A 16,619-nucleotide genomic window follows, 5' to 3' on the forward strand; every position below is an offset into this window, starting at 1 on the left:
CACCATTATCCACAGGAAGCAGCCCTTTGAAGTTCCAGTTCAAAGTGTGGGTGATTTATTAGGGTTCCCCTTCGTTGGTAGACCTGGACTTCAGTTTTTATTCTCCCACTCTGTGGGATTGCCTGGAGCTCCACTCAGCTTCTCAGACTCTCAGCTGCCTTTTCTGGAATTGGCACATGCCCTTCAAAGAAAAATTGCCCCAGATGTTAGGCTTATCTCTCTGAATTTCCTTTTTTTCTAGGTTTTGATCCTGTAATTCATCACTGCCTTATCTCTCTAAGCTATCAAAGAGATATTTTTTATACTTTTTTTTGTTCTTAGTGCAAGGATTGGCCTGCATTACCTAGGATGCCTTTACAAGAAGCAGAAGTCCTTGTCATGTGCTCTTTTTAAAATGAATTTTATTATTGAAGTATAGCCTACATACTAGTGAACAAATCATGAGTGTACTGCTCCATTAATTATCACAGAGTGAACACAGCTGGTAACCCCCACCCAGTCAAGAAATAGTATCAGCACCCTGAAGCCTACCTGGTGTCTCTTCTTCCCTTCTCCCTCATAGTCGCTTCCACTTGGCTGCTGCTTCCTTTCTGAAGGCCGGGGAAACCAGATATCGTTTGGCCACTTTCAGTTTTAGTTATGAAATGCATAGCTTTGACAAAGTCATTTCTAATTTAGTTTGTCTTTTACCTTTTAAATCTATTGGTGGAACAGTTTTCTCCCCTTCCATTTCATCTTTCTTTCCTTGTGATGAGCCCTCCCAAGTCTTTTAACAATTTGTCCTTTTAGATTATACACAGTACTTTCTTATTTTATTATGTGTGGTTACTAGAAAGCCTTCCAAACTCATAACCGTCTGCTGACATGGAGAATATGTGATTTCAGAATATTATGTTTTGTACACATTTATGAAAAATTATCCAGAATATGAACCTGTTCCCTTTTATTTCTCCTGTCAGGCTAGCCCTGTCCCTAATTCCCTTTCTTTAACTAGAGATGATCACAAGAAACAAATCAGGAACTTAGTGATTTGTTTGGAATGTTCTCTTTCTCTTTCCCTGCTCTAGACCACAGGAAGACTGGCAGAGCCATGACCTTTTGTGATTATAGTCTTGGATCTCCTTTTGACCAGTATCATCTTTTGACTAATTAAATTTGACTTCAAAGTTCTAGTTTACTATCTTCATCAGATTGATTTTTTCAGCTAAAGCACCCGGTACAGTGGCTGGCACATGTTGGCATTTGATAGTTAATGGTAATCTGATAGTGTGGTTCTGGAAGTCAAGATGCAGGGACATACATGACATATAAAGGGAATGGCCAACCTCTTTTTTTTTTTAAGTCAGAAATGAACTTGGCTTCTGTCTCTCCTACTCTGACTCTTAGCAATTTGATAAATTTAATTTCTAGCATCAATGAATCAGAATCCTGACAAAATGGACAGTTTGTTTTATTTAGCCCTTTTCACTGAGAAGTGTTGGGTATGATGCACCGTAAGTAGAGCTTGTGCTTAGCATCAGTACATGAGGTCACCAGCGAGGCTCCAGAAGTCTGCGAGTTCAACCAGGAAATCATCATCCAATTGGGTGTGATCAGAAGTTTTCCTAAAACCTGAGATACCTTCCAGAAACAAGATAATCAGGGCGGAAAATTGATCATAAAGGAAAATCGTAGACCAGGGAGCTGTAAGAGGCTCTCTGAAGCAAGGATGTGTGAGCAGCTGGAAAAGGGTCAGCCTGCAGCTGGGGAAAGGGAAGGCGAGAGGCAGAATTGAGCAATTATGTACTGGGTAGTACTGTTCTGCGGAGGAGGGTGCTGAGTCCGGGGTGGACAACTTGGAAAATGTCCTCTGGAGTGGGACAGTGGTGTTTTACCACACTTCACTGTGGCCTAACTGAAATCTTTAATCTTTTGTTAGAGTTAGGCTTGAGGTTGTTATATAAACTTGATATGCTAATGTTTATAATAATGGTAATAATTTCAATCATCTTTGAGTGCTTACTGTGTACCCAATGCTGTGCCAGCTGCTTTACATACATTATCTCATCTGCTGCCGCAGCCCTATGCAGTGGAGGTGTCGTTACCTGCGCTTTACTGATAAAGAGACCTGGAATCTTTTCTGGGCCTATGTCTGGTGAGAGGAGTTCTCCTGCACTCAGGAGGGGCAGGTGGGCCAGGCTGGCTTTCCTAGTTTTATGGCTTCAGAGCTCCCTCTTCTGTTGTTCTCCCAGAATGTTTGTATGTGACCTCTTACTTTCTTAGATCTCTTGGCTCTTTTCCCCTCCTCCACTTGAAATGGGAAGATTCTTCCTCTGCCGTTATTGTCCCAGTTAAGTTCAATTTAGAGTTCACTCCCAGCAGCTTCTCCTCAGTGCAGAGCTCTGCTGAAAGGGCACTTAGACTGGTAAGGTTCTGGAGTGGTAGGGCCCGGATTGCTCCTGCACCTACCGCAGTCCCTCTGTTCTAACCCTTGAAATGGACCTGCAGCCCCCTTCCAGATGGGCTGCCCTTCTCACCTCAGCCTGCCAGTGAGTACCGCTTGACGATGTGGAGGTTCTTGCATTCTCAGGAACGTCATTCATACTTTTGCTGTCCCTCCACTTCCTTCTGTACAATTGCAGATATAATGGGGGTTTAGTTGCTATCAGTAGTTTGTTCCACTCACTCATATTTTGTCACATAATTTTGTCATAGATATTATGCATGAATTTTTGGTTTGCTCTCCTAGTTGTTCTATCTTTTTTTTATATTTATATAAGGGAATTCAGGGAGATTTTTAAAAATAAAGGCTGTGCTGCCACTGTTTTCCTAGAATCCCTCTTATCATTTGATGTTTAAGTGAGTTACAACATTTTTGGGGAGATGTCTCAATGGAGTGTTAAGAGGCCCTATCCCAGCACTCCGGGAGCCAAATAAGAGATGTAGAGGGAGAGGAGGGAGGAGGCGATTGGGGAGAGGGAGAAAGGGAGGGCAGGGGGAAAGAGAGACTAGGGAGGCTGATGAGAGAATATAGCAGGCCTGCATCTCTGCTAGGGAGGGAACCAGCAGCCCAAATTCCACGAGGGCTGCAGAAAAATGAGACCTCTTTCAATACAAATTTGAGATCTAAAAGTAGTTTATTCTGAGTGGAACAAGTTTACCTATGGTTTCAAAAGTTGGAGAGGAGACTCTAGGGGTCAAGTCTTGGTTGTTTAAGATTCAAATAAGGTAGGAGAGACTGGAATATGGCCAGGTTTCCAAGAAAGTGGGGCTAACAGCAAACAAGCCTCAGGGAGAGGCCGTGTGTCAGTGTTGCAGTCAGCAGGCCCAGCTGAGCCTGATTTTAGTCCAGCCCAGGCTCCAGATGTGAGTGTAGAAGCCTCCAGATAATTCCAGTCACCTGTGTTCCACATCACCCCATGATATTCAGACTGAGGTCCCTGACATTGCAGAGCAGAGACAAGCCACCTGCCCTGTGCCCTGTCCAAATTCCTGACCCGCAGAAGCCATGAGCATAACAAAAAGTTGTCGATTGTTGTTTTACACCACTAAATTCAGGTTAGCTATTACAAGCAATAGAAAACCAGAATAGCCATGGTGATTGGTTTGGCTGATGAAAGGAGATTAGCCATTCCAGATTTTAAGAGAGGAATGGCTGGAGCACAGGCCTGAAGACAGACCAGCATGGCCCATGTCTAGGGAACTGTTGGTCACTCCAGCTGAAGGAGTGGCTCATGTGGCAGAGTATAGCACCACTGCAGGCCAGGGGAACACATTCAGGGGCTACAGGGGTCTTTTTCTTATCCCTCCACACCCAGCACATGAACAGCCCCTCGATCCTGCTTTGTGCTGGCCCAGCCACACCAAGAGCAAAGATTCTGCTGTTACTGGTATTTATAAAAAGGAGACATGGTAGGGGAGCAGAGTGACAGGGGTAGGATCGTCATTTTAAGATACCTCCCTTAAATTCTTTTCAATGAAATGTAAATTTGAATTATGGAAAAGCCATCCATCAGAGTTCTTTTTTCAAACTTGGCTTTCTGGCCTTGTTGAACATTTACCTATTAATTATCTTGATATACCAGGCTACAAATAACGGGAACACTGTCTCGAACTGCCTTAAATAATAAACACATTTTTGTTTATTTCTGGAAGTCCGGGAGTAAAGCAGGCCCTGGGATTGGTTGATACTGCCCTTCACTTTTGTCATCAAAGACCCAGGTCCTTTCCGTTTCCCTGCTCTGTCATCCTCAGTGCTGACCTCATCCTTAGGCCAGGAACAAGATGGTGGCAGCGGTGTTCTTATGGACTGAGTTGTGTCCCTGCAGAATTCATATGTTGAAGCCTGAACCCCCAATGTGATGGTATTTGGAGATGGGCCCTTAGTGGGTAATTAAGGTTAGATGAGGTTATGAGGGTCAGGCCCTCGTGATGGGATTAGTGCCCTTATGAGAAGAGACCTGAGAGAGCTCTCCTCCTCTCTCTGCCCTGTGAGGACACAACAAGAAGGCAGCCGTCTGCAAGCTAGGAAGTGGGCCCTCACCAGGAACCAAGCCAGCCAGCGCCTTGATCTTAGACTTGATCAGTTCCTTATGGCTCATCTTCCCTTTTATTCTCTTAAACTTATATTTCTCACCTTTTGAAGAGCAGTTGTTGAGCTATTGGTGATAGGCTTCTAGAAAAACGAAACTTATTTTAAGGTGGGATTTGATAAGGAACATTTGAGCTTGATAACTGAGTGGGAAAGCTTCCATTCAGTGATGGCTTTTGTGAGGGAATCTGTGCAGATAGGCCAAGCAGATAAGAAAAACTCAAAAAGCAATAAGTGAGACCTTGATATGTTTTCTTGTGCTTTTGTACTGAATCTCACTATTTTGAGTCCCAGTTAGGAGACTTACAGTATTACTTTAACCTACAAGAGAGATGTGAGGAGCACTTCTGAACACCTTGTGTTTAATGGCCTTCAACTAGTTGTCTAACTTTTTTCTATTTTCCTTTGTCAGTGTAAATTCATTTTAATTTGCTTGTCATTTTTGTGGACTGGAAGTGTGTTTGAATCTGCTGCTTAAAACAATGCTAGATTCGTTTTCTTTAGTGCAGTGATTCTCAGATATATTCCAGTAGAATTCTCCTGCTATTGAGTCAAGTGGTCTTTTCCAATTTTTAGGAAAATAAATCTTTGTAATTTTGAGAACTTCCTCAAAATTATTTTAATAAAACTTTGGTTACCTGCTATAGCTTGCCTACTGGAAGAGAAAATGAATGAGAGTACCAAATGAATAATAATGAAAAATGTGAAATCAGCTGATCCTATTAGGTTTGATAGATTGGTTTTTCATCATGGGTATTTGTGTTAGTGGTTTGATTTTTATATTGTATACATATATTCATTGTCCGTTAGTAAAAATGTTCCTAATTTGTGTGATGAAATGACGTATATCAGTACTTCATGATATTTTACAGAAAGTTCTAAGAATTCCAGGTGTTCTGCCACCTTAAACATTGAAAAGCACTACTTTCTAGGATAATTGAATCCCTAAAAGAATTTCCAGTGCTGGGTCTGGGATTGATGGTGCTTGCTGATCAGATGTTATATATTACATGGATGTATGCTGGACATGGTTGTTTTGGAGCATTATTACATCTGTAATCATGGGCACAGCTGAAACTGGTTTCTGCTGTTTTGAAAGGTGTACTTACCTGGAATTGGGGATGTGCTTGTCTTACATCCCCTGAACTTCCACACTGACGAGAAGCCTTTTCACCTGGCTCCCAGGGTCTACCCAGGAGGGCATTATTTCCTAACTTGCATCCCGCCTGCCTTTCCTCCCGGTTAATCCCCTTTATTCATTCATAATGATGGTTTGTTATCATTCACTTTCTTGTTTCTTTTGGCTTCCTTTTAGCAGCTTCTTAGGTGAATGAGCATTTGAATAATAAATTGATTCAGCTTCTTCATTTTAATACAGTATTGGCCCTCTGAAGGAGCCAGCAGAAAACCAGCACAATTTTGTCAGTAATTCTGTCTTTGATTTCTACCATACTCACATAGCAGGAGGCAATCATTAATAGCCAAGTGTTCAGTCTCCTTCCTGCTGGTGCCCTCCCAGGGTGCTGCCACTCCCATCTCATTGTCATCATGGAGGTGGGCCCCGAACACTGAGTCAGAACCCAGGGAGGGACCTGCCCTACAGGTCTGAGCTCTCCCTCAGTGGAGGGTGACTGCCCTAGACCCCATTCCCATTCATCAGAGTTAATTGGCTTCTAAGGAGACTCACTTATCCCAGAGAAGTGACATACTAACTTATTTCAGAGTGTGAACGTTGCCTGAGCCCTCAGTAAGCCCATCCACCATCCCATCATGCCTTCTGATTTGCCTTCTCCCTGGATCCCCTCACGTAGCATAATCTTTGCCAGCCCAGTCTGGTCCTCCTTGTCTCTTCTCTTACAGATGCACGTACACCCGCACCGGCACATACACACATGTGGAGACAGACGGAGAGACGTGTAACAGCAAAAGTCTGGTGTTTTGTTTTATGATCCTCTGTTAGTCCTTAAGCTCCAGCAAAGATGATTCTACCCTGAAAATATCAGATGCCCTTTTACAAAAAGCGCCCTCTAGAGTTTAATTATAGAACCAATTATGATAATGTCTAATAAAAAAATTTATTATGTTCATAGTATTCTTTAAATTTAGTCAAAATACAAGGCCTAATTGTATTACATTTCTGAAAGGTGTCGGGGGAAGAGGGGGAATCTCGCTCTGTCCTTTTCCTTAAGGTTCTTATGGCTGGCCAAATAACAAGACAGGTTAGCAGGAGAAAATAATACCAAGTTTAATAACATGTATACATGGGAGAAAGCAGGGACACTGCGTTTATCAACACAGTAGCAGAGATTCTCGTCTTAAATACCATGTCCAACCAAAGACAAGGAGGATGTTGGGGGCGGGGGTGTTAGTTACAGGAGATTATCACTAAAGCACTATAAACAAGAGTAAGGTTTATTATGCAGTTTTAAGGCCTCACCTTCTACATTGATAAGTCTCTAGAAATGAGGTCATCCCCTCTCTTCCCAATACAGAGAGGGAGATACCTTTACAAATGGAGACTTCCCTTGTAAATGATTGTCTGGTAACTCCTCGCAGGGCCATCTAGAGCATGTGGCCAGAGAGACAGAGCTTCCGATAAGATGGGCTTGTTGGTGCCTTTTCTATTGTAACCTCTATCCTACATTATCTTTATAGCAGTCATGATAATAACTCCTTCCTGAAACAGATCTTTTGTTTTAAATTCTTTAGGCAGTTTGGGAGGGGAAACTCAAATATTCTTCCTGAGTTCTCTGAGTCCTTATTGTCTTCAGCTCGAAATAATCTGCATACCAGAGTGGTGCTTCCTGGGGTAGCTTGCCCTGAGCACCATCAAAGGCATAAAGTTGTATGATAAGACATTTACCCTCCATGTTCTTTTTTGCAGCAGATATTTAAAGCCAGGTCACTTTAGGTGACTGGCTCCATAAATCTGTTGTGTGCACCTCAGATTGGAGGGTGCAGCCAGCACCCTAATGACAACACCCCACTGGCGACACATCTGTGCTGATTTAAAGGAAATCCAGGGAGCAAGAGTAAATGTTTCCAGTGTTCACCTTCCCAGCAAAGAGGATTTTTATCAACTCAGATGTTGTTTGGGATCCACAGACCTATCAAAGAGCAAATTAAGAACACATCCATTTCAGGGCCGGCCCCGTGGCTTGGCGGTTAAGTGCTCACGCTCCGCTGCTGGTGGCCTGGGTTCGGATCCCGGTTGCGCACCGACGCACCGCTTCTCTGGCCATGCTGAGGCCGTGTCCCACGTACAGCAACTAGAGGGATGTGCATCTATGACATGCAACTATCTACTGGGGCTTTGGGGTAAAAAATAAATAATAATAAAAAAAAAAGAACACATCCATTTCATAAAGGAACCATCCTTTATGCAGCCATCGCTAATGACTCGGCTGCTAAAATCTCATTATGGGTTCAGGCTGGTTATCTCTGTTTAAGGGTAGAGGGAAACACCCTATTATAAATTCTCTCAGGCCTCCCAGCACCTCAGTAAGCAACTTAAAAAAAAAAAAAAGGAAAGGTGATATGGGAGAAGGAGTAGTTCTGAAAATTAAAATGGAACAGAATGATGTTTTGAAGCCAAAGAGGGGGAAAAGGCAAGGGTTTTGCTTGTGAGGCCTCTGCTACAATAAAGAGGACCTTAACGCAGACGGACCATACCCTACAAAATGCAGCCCATAATTCAAGCTGTCAGCTTAATCACGCTGTTTCCAGGTATAGAGAAGGAGCCCTTGTTTCCAGGGCTAAACAGAGAGCCTTGTTTGCTGACCCCTAGTCTGCAGCCTGCCGCTGCAGACCGCCCCGCTCTGTTGGCCTTTGTGTTGCTGTCCCCTCCTTCCCTCATTTTTGGCATTGTGTTCCCTTCAAGTGGCCCCCTGGAAGGGACCACCCAGGGGGCTGCACAATGGGGACCAAGGGAGCCACCAAAACATAGGTTTTGTAAGACAGCCCGTTAAAAGAAAAATACTCTTTAACTATGTATGTGTTTGTCCTTTCTACAACTGTTTTGTGTGGCAAACAAAACCCCGTATACAGACTTCACTGTGGCCGCACATACAGCTGTTCCAGCCATCGGGTGTCAGGCTTGAGATAGTTCCCTCCCAGTTTATTTTCCCAGGGCACTAATTCTCGATGTGGTTTATATTTACATGTTTGGATTTATGGTCAGGAAACTTGATATCAGAGTAAACAAATTGCACTGGCTTTATGAAACTATTTTATCAATAGTCTTCAGAATTGGTGGCATTGCTCTTGGGTGAAACTTGTCTGTAATGCTACTTAACAAAAGCTAGCAGCCGGAATTCAGTTCTCAATAGCCATTTACACCTCTGTAAAAGGATTAGCTCTCGCCAATTGTTACACTGTTTAAATCTTAATTTGCATCTTTATGGAGGTAGGGCTTCTACAGACCTCTCTGGTTCTCTGTTGTATTTGTGTACCTGTGGGTGGGAGGTCACTGGAGGTTTTCTCTTATTGGTGAAGGTGCTAAATTGCTTCAGGATGACCAGTAAGCTACATAAATTGAATTAGCATATCAGGGTTTGACTGACAACAGCCCGCTTTGGCTCGTTAGTTATATTTTGTAGCAGTTGTGGTCTTTAAGTGTTGGGTGCATGAATGCATTCTGTTACTTCTGTTTAAACTTAACAATTCTCATGGGTCTTAGGAGGATTTTAAATGTTGTTGATTGTAATCAACAAATTTCCTTGGGAATTAAATGTGAAAAACAGAACCAGAACATGATCAAGTGATGGTTTTATTTATTTATTTTTTTAATAGAGATAAAATATGCAACTAAGACTTTATTTATTTATTTATTTATTTATTTATTTATTTATTGGTGAGGAAGATTGTTCCTGAGCTAACATCTGTGCCAGTCTTCGTCTGTGTTGTATGTGGGATGCCACCACAGCATGGCTTGATGAGCGGTGTGTAGGTCCGTACCCGGGATCAGAACCTGAGAACCCTGGGCTGCCGAAGCAGAGCGCTCCAACTTAACTACTATGCCACCGGGCCAGCCCCAAAGTGATGGTTTTAAAAGTAATCTTTTCTATCCAGGCCATGTGTTCTTAGTTTAAAGATCAAAACCTTCTTATGTTTTGGAAGGAGTGTAGGGTCAAACCCATGAGAAGGAAGAAGTTGAGTGTGCAGGCCAGTGTTCTGCAGGCACTGGAATGGGAAGCAAAGGCCGGTCGTGTTGCCCTTTGCCCACTGTTCTGTATATGGGATGTTCCTAAACCCCACACTCAGAACTACAGACCACCTCTGCAGATGATGCCTTTTTGTTGTTGCTCATTTAGCAATACAATTTCCTTCCCCAAAACGTTGTTCTGGATGTGACCAACTATGGTGCTGTATTATTCTTCAGTCTCATTAAAAATACAGTAAATGTATAAAACTTTTTAAAAGTAACATTATATTATGTAAATTATGAAGTAAACTCATTACTAGTTATGGGCAGTGATTACCACACCATTTTGAGACTGTTGTTCCCTAGAGAAAATAAAACCTGAAAGTCATGCCTTTAGTGCTGCAACTGAAACATGTCCACTCTGATAGAACACCCACGGGAATGTGTGGAAGTTACCTGGTGGGGTTAAGGAAAAGTTTATTTTCTACAGCCCTAATACAGGGTCATTTTTGCCAAAAAGTAATTCTCAGTTTGCAGTACTGAAAGGAAAAGCATGGCACTTTTTCTCTCTTCCTTGCTTCCAAAAAAAATTGTACCTTCCTTTGAGTGTTCCCATTAGCCTGGAGTGGAGTTGTTTTCTTTTAAATTCTCTCTTAAATTCTGTATGACTGAAAGATGAAAATGAAGCTAGAAAGCAATTACTTTAAATTTGGCCAAAAAAATTTATTTATTATCTGCCTGCACTGTTGGGTAAAATAAAATATACCTCTTTAAAGTGCCTTTTGTGCTTCTAGAGATTACTTGTCATCCATCACGTTTGTCCACTTGCTGGAGTTCACAGAGACAAACTGATGGTAAGGCCCAGTGTGTTAGTGCCAGGCCCGTCTACATATTCCCCAGGAAGGACTGGGCATGGGCTGGTCAGACTGATGCCCCTCCAGCTGGAATTATTTTGATGGGAATGCAAATAGAAGACATGAAAGAAATTGAGGTCTTGAATTCTAGGATAGTGTTTTTTATAACACATAGTCTTTAATCTTTAGCTCCCTAGTGTTTGAATTCTTTAATAGAGGTTTTTTCAGCAAAGGACTGATGAATATTTTGTAAGCTAAAGTCAGGTATCACGTGGAGAAATAACTACTAGAAACCCTCAGCACAGACCAACTTGTCTTTTAGCCAGAGAAGGTTCTGAATTAATCTAGAGTAGACCATAAGCTCTGTGCAGACAGTACTTGTGGCCGTCTTATTGATCGCTCCTTGCCAAGCCATGGACGCCATGGAAGCCCTGGACTGGTCTAACAGCAACCGTATAAAAACATACTGTAAAAATAGGTGTCATGGATTTCTCTAATCTAGGTTTAAATCTTGGCCTGTCATTCAACTCGTGGTGTTAAGTATGTCTTCAGTATTGTGCTGAGTGCAACATGAAACTTCAAGTAAGATAAAAATTCAGAAGTCCAATTGTTGTTCTCAACAAGCTTTTGGTCTTGTTGAGAAGACTAGACAGACATGACATAACTAGAGAACAGTACAATGTAGGATGTGGTCTGTATTGTGCTAAAGGAATTCAGGGATAAGAAAGATCCCTGTGAATGAGGTAGTCAGAGAAGCTCCTAGACAAGTATGAGAAGAGCTAGTCTAAGTAAGCCTGATATTTGGATTGATCAAATTGGAAAAGAACAAAGGTTATCTGGCATCTGTCCTGACTGGACAATCAGGTATTATTTAGCACTGGCATACCATGGTGTGGGGGTGGGGGATACAGGCAACAAAGGGTGCATTGTCTGTAGAGCATTTATAAACAGTAATAAAACCACTAAAACTGTTTTCTCTTGTCACCATTCCTAAGAATGGCAGAGATAAAATACTCCTCCCTGGAGGGAGGCTGCTGCCACCCGAACACCCTGCCTATACCCCACTGTGGTACCCCAGCATTGGTGAGCGTCTGCTAACTTCCGCCATTGTACCAGCATTTCAGAGGAGGTGCAAAAACATCAAGCCCTGGTCCTTGCTCAGGGTCTACCACCTGGGGTGGGAGGTGAGACTAGAGGCAGTCTAAGCTGGAGACCCCAAGCCTGCAGACCAGCTCTGTTTGTCCAGCATAGTATTTAACCTCCTTTTGAATTAGCTGCCAGATTTTTAAATTTGGGAGATGTCACGTAAAAATAAAACTAGCAATTGTGAATTTCCAGCTTCTCTTGAAAACTAGGAAGATCGACGTCACTGAGACACATTCCACTGCGAGAGCTGGGAGTGACTGGCCCTTTGAGTGAGGCACACACCCCAGTTTTTCGCGAGCCCACCCCACCAGCTGTAGGCGCTTGACTTCCCCCCAGCTGAGCCGTGAATGACTGTTCTCCCTCTCTGCCACCCCCACCACTGCTCTCCCACTTACACACTCTTCCCCTGCCATCTAGAGCACAAGTTCAGTCTCCTGGCTGTGGTCTGGGTCTCGTGTCTGTCCCCTCACCAACTGCATCTGTGCACGGCTGCCAGGCTAACCCTCTCAAAAACACTGCTTTCAAGAAACCAGCCATAGCTCAGAAATCCGCAAGATTTATTACTATTTTCTCACCCGAGTTTCATATTGAATTTTATTTCCCATTACTATCTTATCACCACAAACAGCAACCCCCACCTGGCCGGACTTGTGTCCTTGCTGGTCCCGACACCCCTCCTACCATGGCATTTCCTCTCACCTTTGCCTGTGCCGCCCCTTAGCTTAAAGGGTCATCTCCCCTTCTGTCTAAATCTTGCCCAGCTGAAGTTCCTCCTCCATAGTCAAGCCCTTGTGATGCCAAGGAGCTCTCTGTCTCTCTACTGCCTCACAACTCCTGATTGCCTTCCCAGTGATTATGTGCTCTCCTTTGCTGCTCTGAAATTGGCTTACCTCCGATGGGCCTGTCTTCCTTTTCTTAAGGGCAGGTGTTATTTTGTGAATTGAGTGGTGACGAGATAAAGCCTTCCAGGAAGAATTAGGAACCAGATTTTGCCAAAGGAAAAAGAAGTATTATAGGTACTGTAAGTCATATAGGCCAGGAGTCTGGAAGGTTTTTTGTTTGTTTGTTTTTTAATTTATTTTTTAAATTATTTTATTGAGGTCATATTGGCATATAACATTGTATAAATTTCAGGTACACAATATCATATATCAGTTTCTGTATAGATTGCTTTGTGTTCACCACCAATAGTCTAGTTTTTATCTGCGACCATACATATGTGTCCCTTTACTCCTTTCACTCTCCGCCTACTCCCTTCCCCTCTGGTAACCAGTAATCTGTTCTCCGTATCCACGTGTTTATCTTCCACATATGAGTGAAATCATACGGTGTTTATCTTTCTCTGTCTGGCTTATTTTGCCTGGTATAATACCCTCAAGGTCCATCTATTTTGTCACAAATGGCATGATTTTGTCTTTTTTATGGCTGAGTAGTATTCCACTGTATCTATATACCATGTCTTCTTTATCCATTCATCCGTTGATGGGCACTTGGGTTGCTTCCATGTCCTGGCTGTTGTGAATATTGCTGTGATGAACATAGGGATGCATAAATCTCTTTGAATTGTTGCTTTCATGTTTTTGGATGAACACTCAGTAGTGGGATATCTGGATCATATGGTATTTCTATTTTTAATTTTATAAGAAATCTCCATACTGTTTTCCATAGTGGCTGCACCAGTTTGCATTTGCACCAGTTATGTATGAGGGTTCCCTTTTCTCCACATCCTCTCCAATATTTGTTATTTCTTGTCTTGTTAATTATAGCCATTCTGATGGATGTAAGGTGAAATCGCATTGTAGTTTTGATTTGCATTTCCCTGATAATTAGTGATGTTGAACATCTTGTCATATGCCTGTTGGCCATTCATGAACAAAATGAAAAAACAACCCACCAACTAGGAGAAAATATTTGCAAATCATATATCCAACAGGGGGTTAATTTCCAAAATATATAAAGAACTCATACAACTCAACAACAAAAAACAAAACAACCCGATCAAAAAATGGAAGGTTTTTGGCAGCAGAGCTCAGAGGTGAAGGATCCAACACAGGATGTGGCCCAGAAGGACTAAGAATCTTAGGCTTAGAGTTTAGACAAGAGCTTGAGACACGGCAAGGAACTGGAGCGCCCATAGGGTGGCCTAGGGTCCAGAATAGGGCTTGAATGGGGGGTGGGGGGGGTGGGGGTGGGGGACGGACATGACACGACATTTGTATTTCCTGCCCAGGATAAAAGCCTGCTTCAGAGTCAGGGTGCCTGAGCCTACTCTTGTCACTCACCCTCTAATAGACAAACAGAGCACATCTCTTTCATCCTTTTGATATTAGGCACATGGCCATCAAGTGGATCCAGTAACTTAACCCACTGTTGTACTAACTACAAGTTAGTAAGATGTTGCTAATTAACACATTGCTTTACAAGTTGCTTCATTTTCTTTTTGGAGTACATGTTGAATATTCCCAACTACGTATGTCATCAGCTTCTTTAAAGTAGAAATACTGTTTTGTCTTTGATGTCTTCTCCTATAGCTTTTTAGAATCATGCTTTCCCCCAAATAGACATGTTTTTAAAGGAAGTTTCTAATCAGTCTCTTTGGAAGCTACTATGATACCGTGACAGACCTAACCTAAAACAGTGGCCAAATTGTTAGACTAGACCAGTCCCCCAGTAGACTGGAAATAGATAATGAAGGCTAAATCCCTCTTTCCCTCCCTTCCTCTTCTTACTAAAAATAAAGAAAATTGTATTGCAGTGGGATCTGAATGGAGAAATAATAGTCATTTTTCTGCGTTCAGAAATAGAGGACATAACCAGTATCCAGCCAGCAGTTTTCAATTTCTTAGCAGTGACGATTTAAGTAAATTTCACATGAGTTGTGGAGATCTAACTTTGTTATGATTGACAATAGAAAATTAGCCTTTTCTGCTGTTAAGATTATCTAGCATTCCTATCAGTCAGGTGGAATGTGGAATGAGATTGCATAGCTGTCGATTTGAAGGTCATTAAAGTCTTCAAAGGGTTAAAAGTTACTTCCACTGATGGATTTAAAACTGCCACATACACACAAACAAGGTTTTCAAAATGCCCCATTTTACATCTTTGTCGAGAGATAGTCTGGTTGCTGCATTTTTGTGTCTAGATTATATTACAGATATGTCAATAAACCACGAAGAACCTCCGTAGATTCTAGAAGCTGGGCCATCTGTGCTTAAATAAACATCTCATGCAGCACCTGTTTTATTTTATAGGCTCTATAATCACAGTGACATTCTGAAAGAAGACCTTGAAGCCTGTGGAACAGCTGTCCTTCACCAGCCTCCGAGACTCTTACCTGGAGGTGGCAGCCATGAAAAGCAAGTCAGGTATTATTGGGATGAAATTGCTGCTGTGGAAGGATGGCCATTCTTGTTCCCAGATGCTTCCAAATGAAAACAAAACACTAGTCCACACGGTCACCACTGGGATAGACACTTGTAGTTGTCAGTTTAACTGTTTTATGGACTTGACCATTTACTTCTTTGTAAATGTATTTGTTTCTAATTGTTAATTGGATATATCCACTCAATCCCTACTCATAACAATGTTTTAAGGGCTTACTTGGGGGGAGGGAGCACAGGTAGCCTTCATCTGGTATATTAGCATACCTTCGTGAACAACCCAGGATATAATCTAGTCTAGCCACCACCCTAGAGGGATGTCATTGGCAAGTCCAAACCCCAGATGGATTCCTCAATTTCCAAGGTCATGCTGGTGATACAGGCCCCCAATCTAGAAGATACAGGCCCCCAATCTGCAAGTATGGTCTCTGGACCAGCAGCATCAACAAGACCTGGGAACACGTTTTCCCCGCCCAGGCCTCACTGAATCAGGAATCTGGGGGTAAGACCCAGCCACCTGGGTTTTAATGAGCCCTTAAGGGAACTACCCTCCCTCAGGTTTGAGAGCCACCACTTCAAGGATATCCCTTAAAGGCCATAAAGCTAGGATGAGAGAGAGAGGGGGTTAATTATTTGCAGGGTAGTTGGCCATGTGAACCATGATTCTTGTACATCCTTCCTGAGTCAATCAGAAATCTGTTCTGTACCCTCTACCCACCTTTTAGGTAGTGTGGGTTTCTTTTCATGGCCCCAGAAGCTTTGTGGCATCTGAGCGACTTATTGAGGTCATAGAATTACATATGTGTAATTTGTGTAATGGTTTGTCCAGTGTTGGCACCTGGTCGGTGCCTAATTCATGTTGCATAATTGTTGCCAGTGACCTAACTCTGATTTTTATTTTGGGGACTGACTATATTTCCTTTTATTAAAATATATCCCCACTATTTACTAGCAGAGAACAAATTATTTCTCGAGCATGGTCAGCAGATGAGTGTCTGTGAAAGCCCACCTGAAAGGACCTTGTTTCGCTGAGAGTGAGAGGGGCTTTGGGTCTGGTTATCTTATATCTAACATCATTTTCTCTACCTTCAGTGTGCCACATAGGCTGTTTTATGTTAATGATTTTCTTCAGAGTAGAATTCAGCATAAATCCCACGAAAGCGTGAGAAGTCAAGATGATGGTTTCTAAAAGGACCTTGGCACAAGAAGACTTGGCCAATCATATGTTCCATTTAACAGAGCACAAGATGAGGTTCACAAGTCCTGAAAGTGTATACATTACCTTCTGCATCTGTACTAGTGATCTCCAAACTGTGGAAAATGCTGGAAATGACCGTCCTGGTCAGTAACTTTTCAACCTGAAGCAGTAAAGGGCAATGCAAGAAAATCCTTTTTCCTGTTTTTTGTTCTTTGTTTTTTTTGTGAGGAAGATCAGCCCTGAGCTAACATTCATGCCAATCCTCCTCTTTTTGCTGAGGAAGACCAGCTCTGAGCTAACATCTATTGCCAATCCTCCTCCGTTTTTT

At 42.4% G+C, this 16,619-nt stretch overlaps 1 protein-coding gene across 1 annotated transcript in view; it reads left to right on the top strand.

Moving 5' to 3' along the window:
- Positions 1–16,619, top strand: part of LOC131403908 (centrosomal protein kizuna-like) — a 66,248-nt gene that overhangs the window by 16,237 nt on the left and 33,392 nt on the right. Inside the window, 1 exon segment of the mRNA XM_058538132.1 lies at positions 14,965–15,078. Within this exon segment, the coding sequence (XP_058394115.1) occupies positions 14,965–15,078 (114 nt within the window).

The sequence above is a fragment of the Diceros bicornis genome, unplaced genomic scaffold, assembly GCF_020826845.1.
Source record: "Diceros bicornis minor isolate mBicDic1 unplaced genomic scaffold, mDicBic1.mat.cur scaffold_95_ctg1, whole genome shotgun sequence".
NCBI classification, from domain to species: Eukaryota; Metazoa; Chordata; class Mammalia; order Perissodactyla; family Rhinocerotidae; genus Diceros; species Diceros bicornis.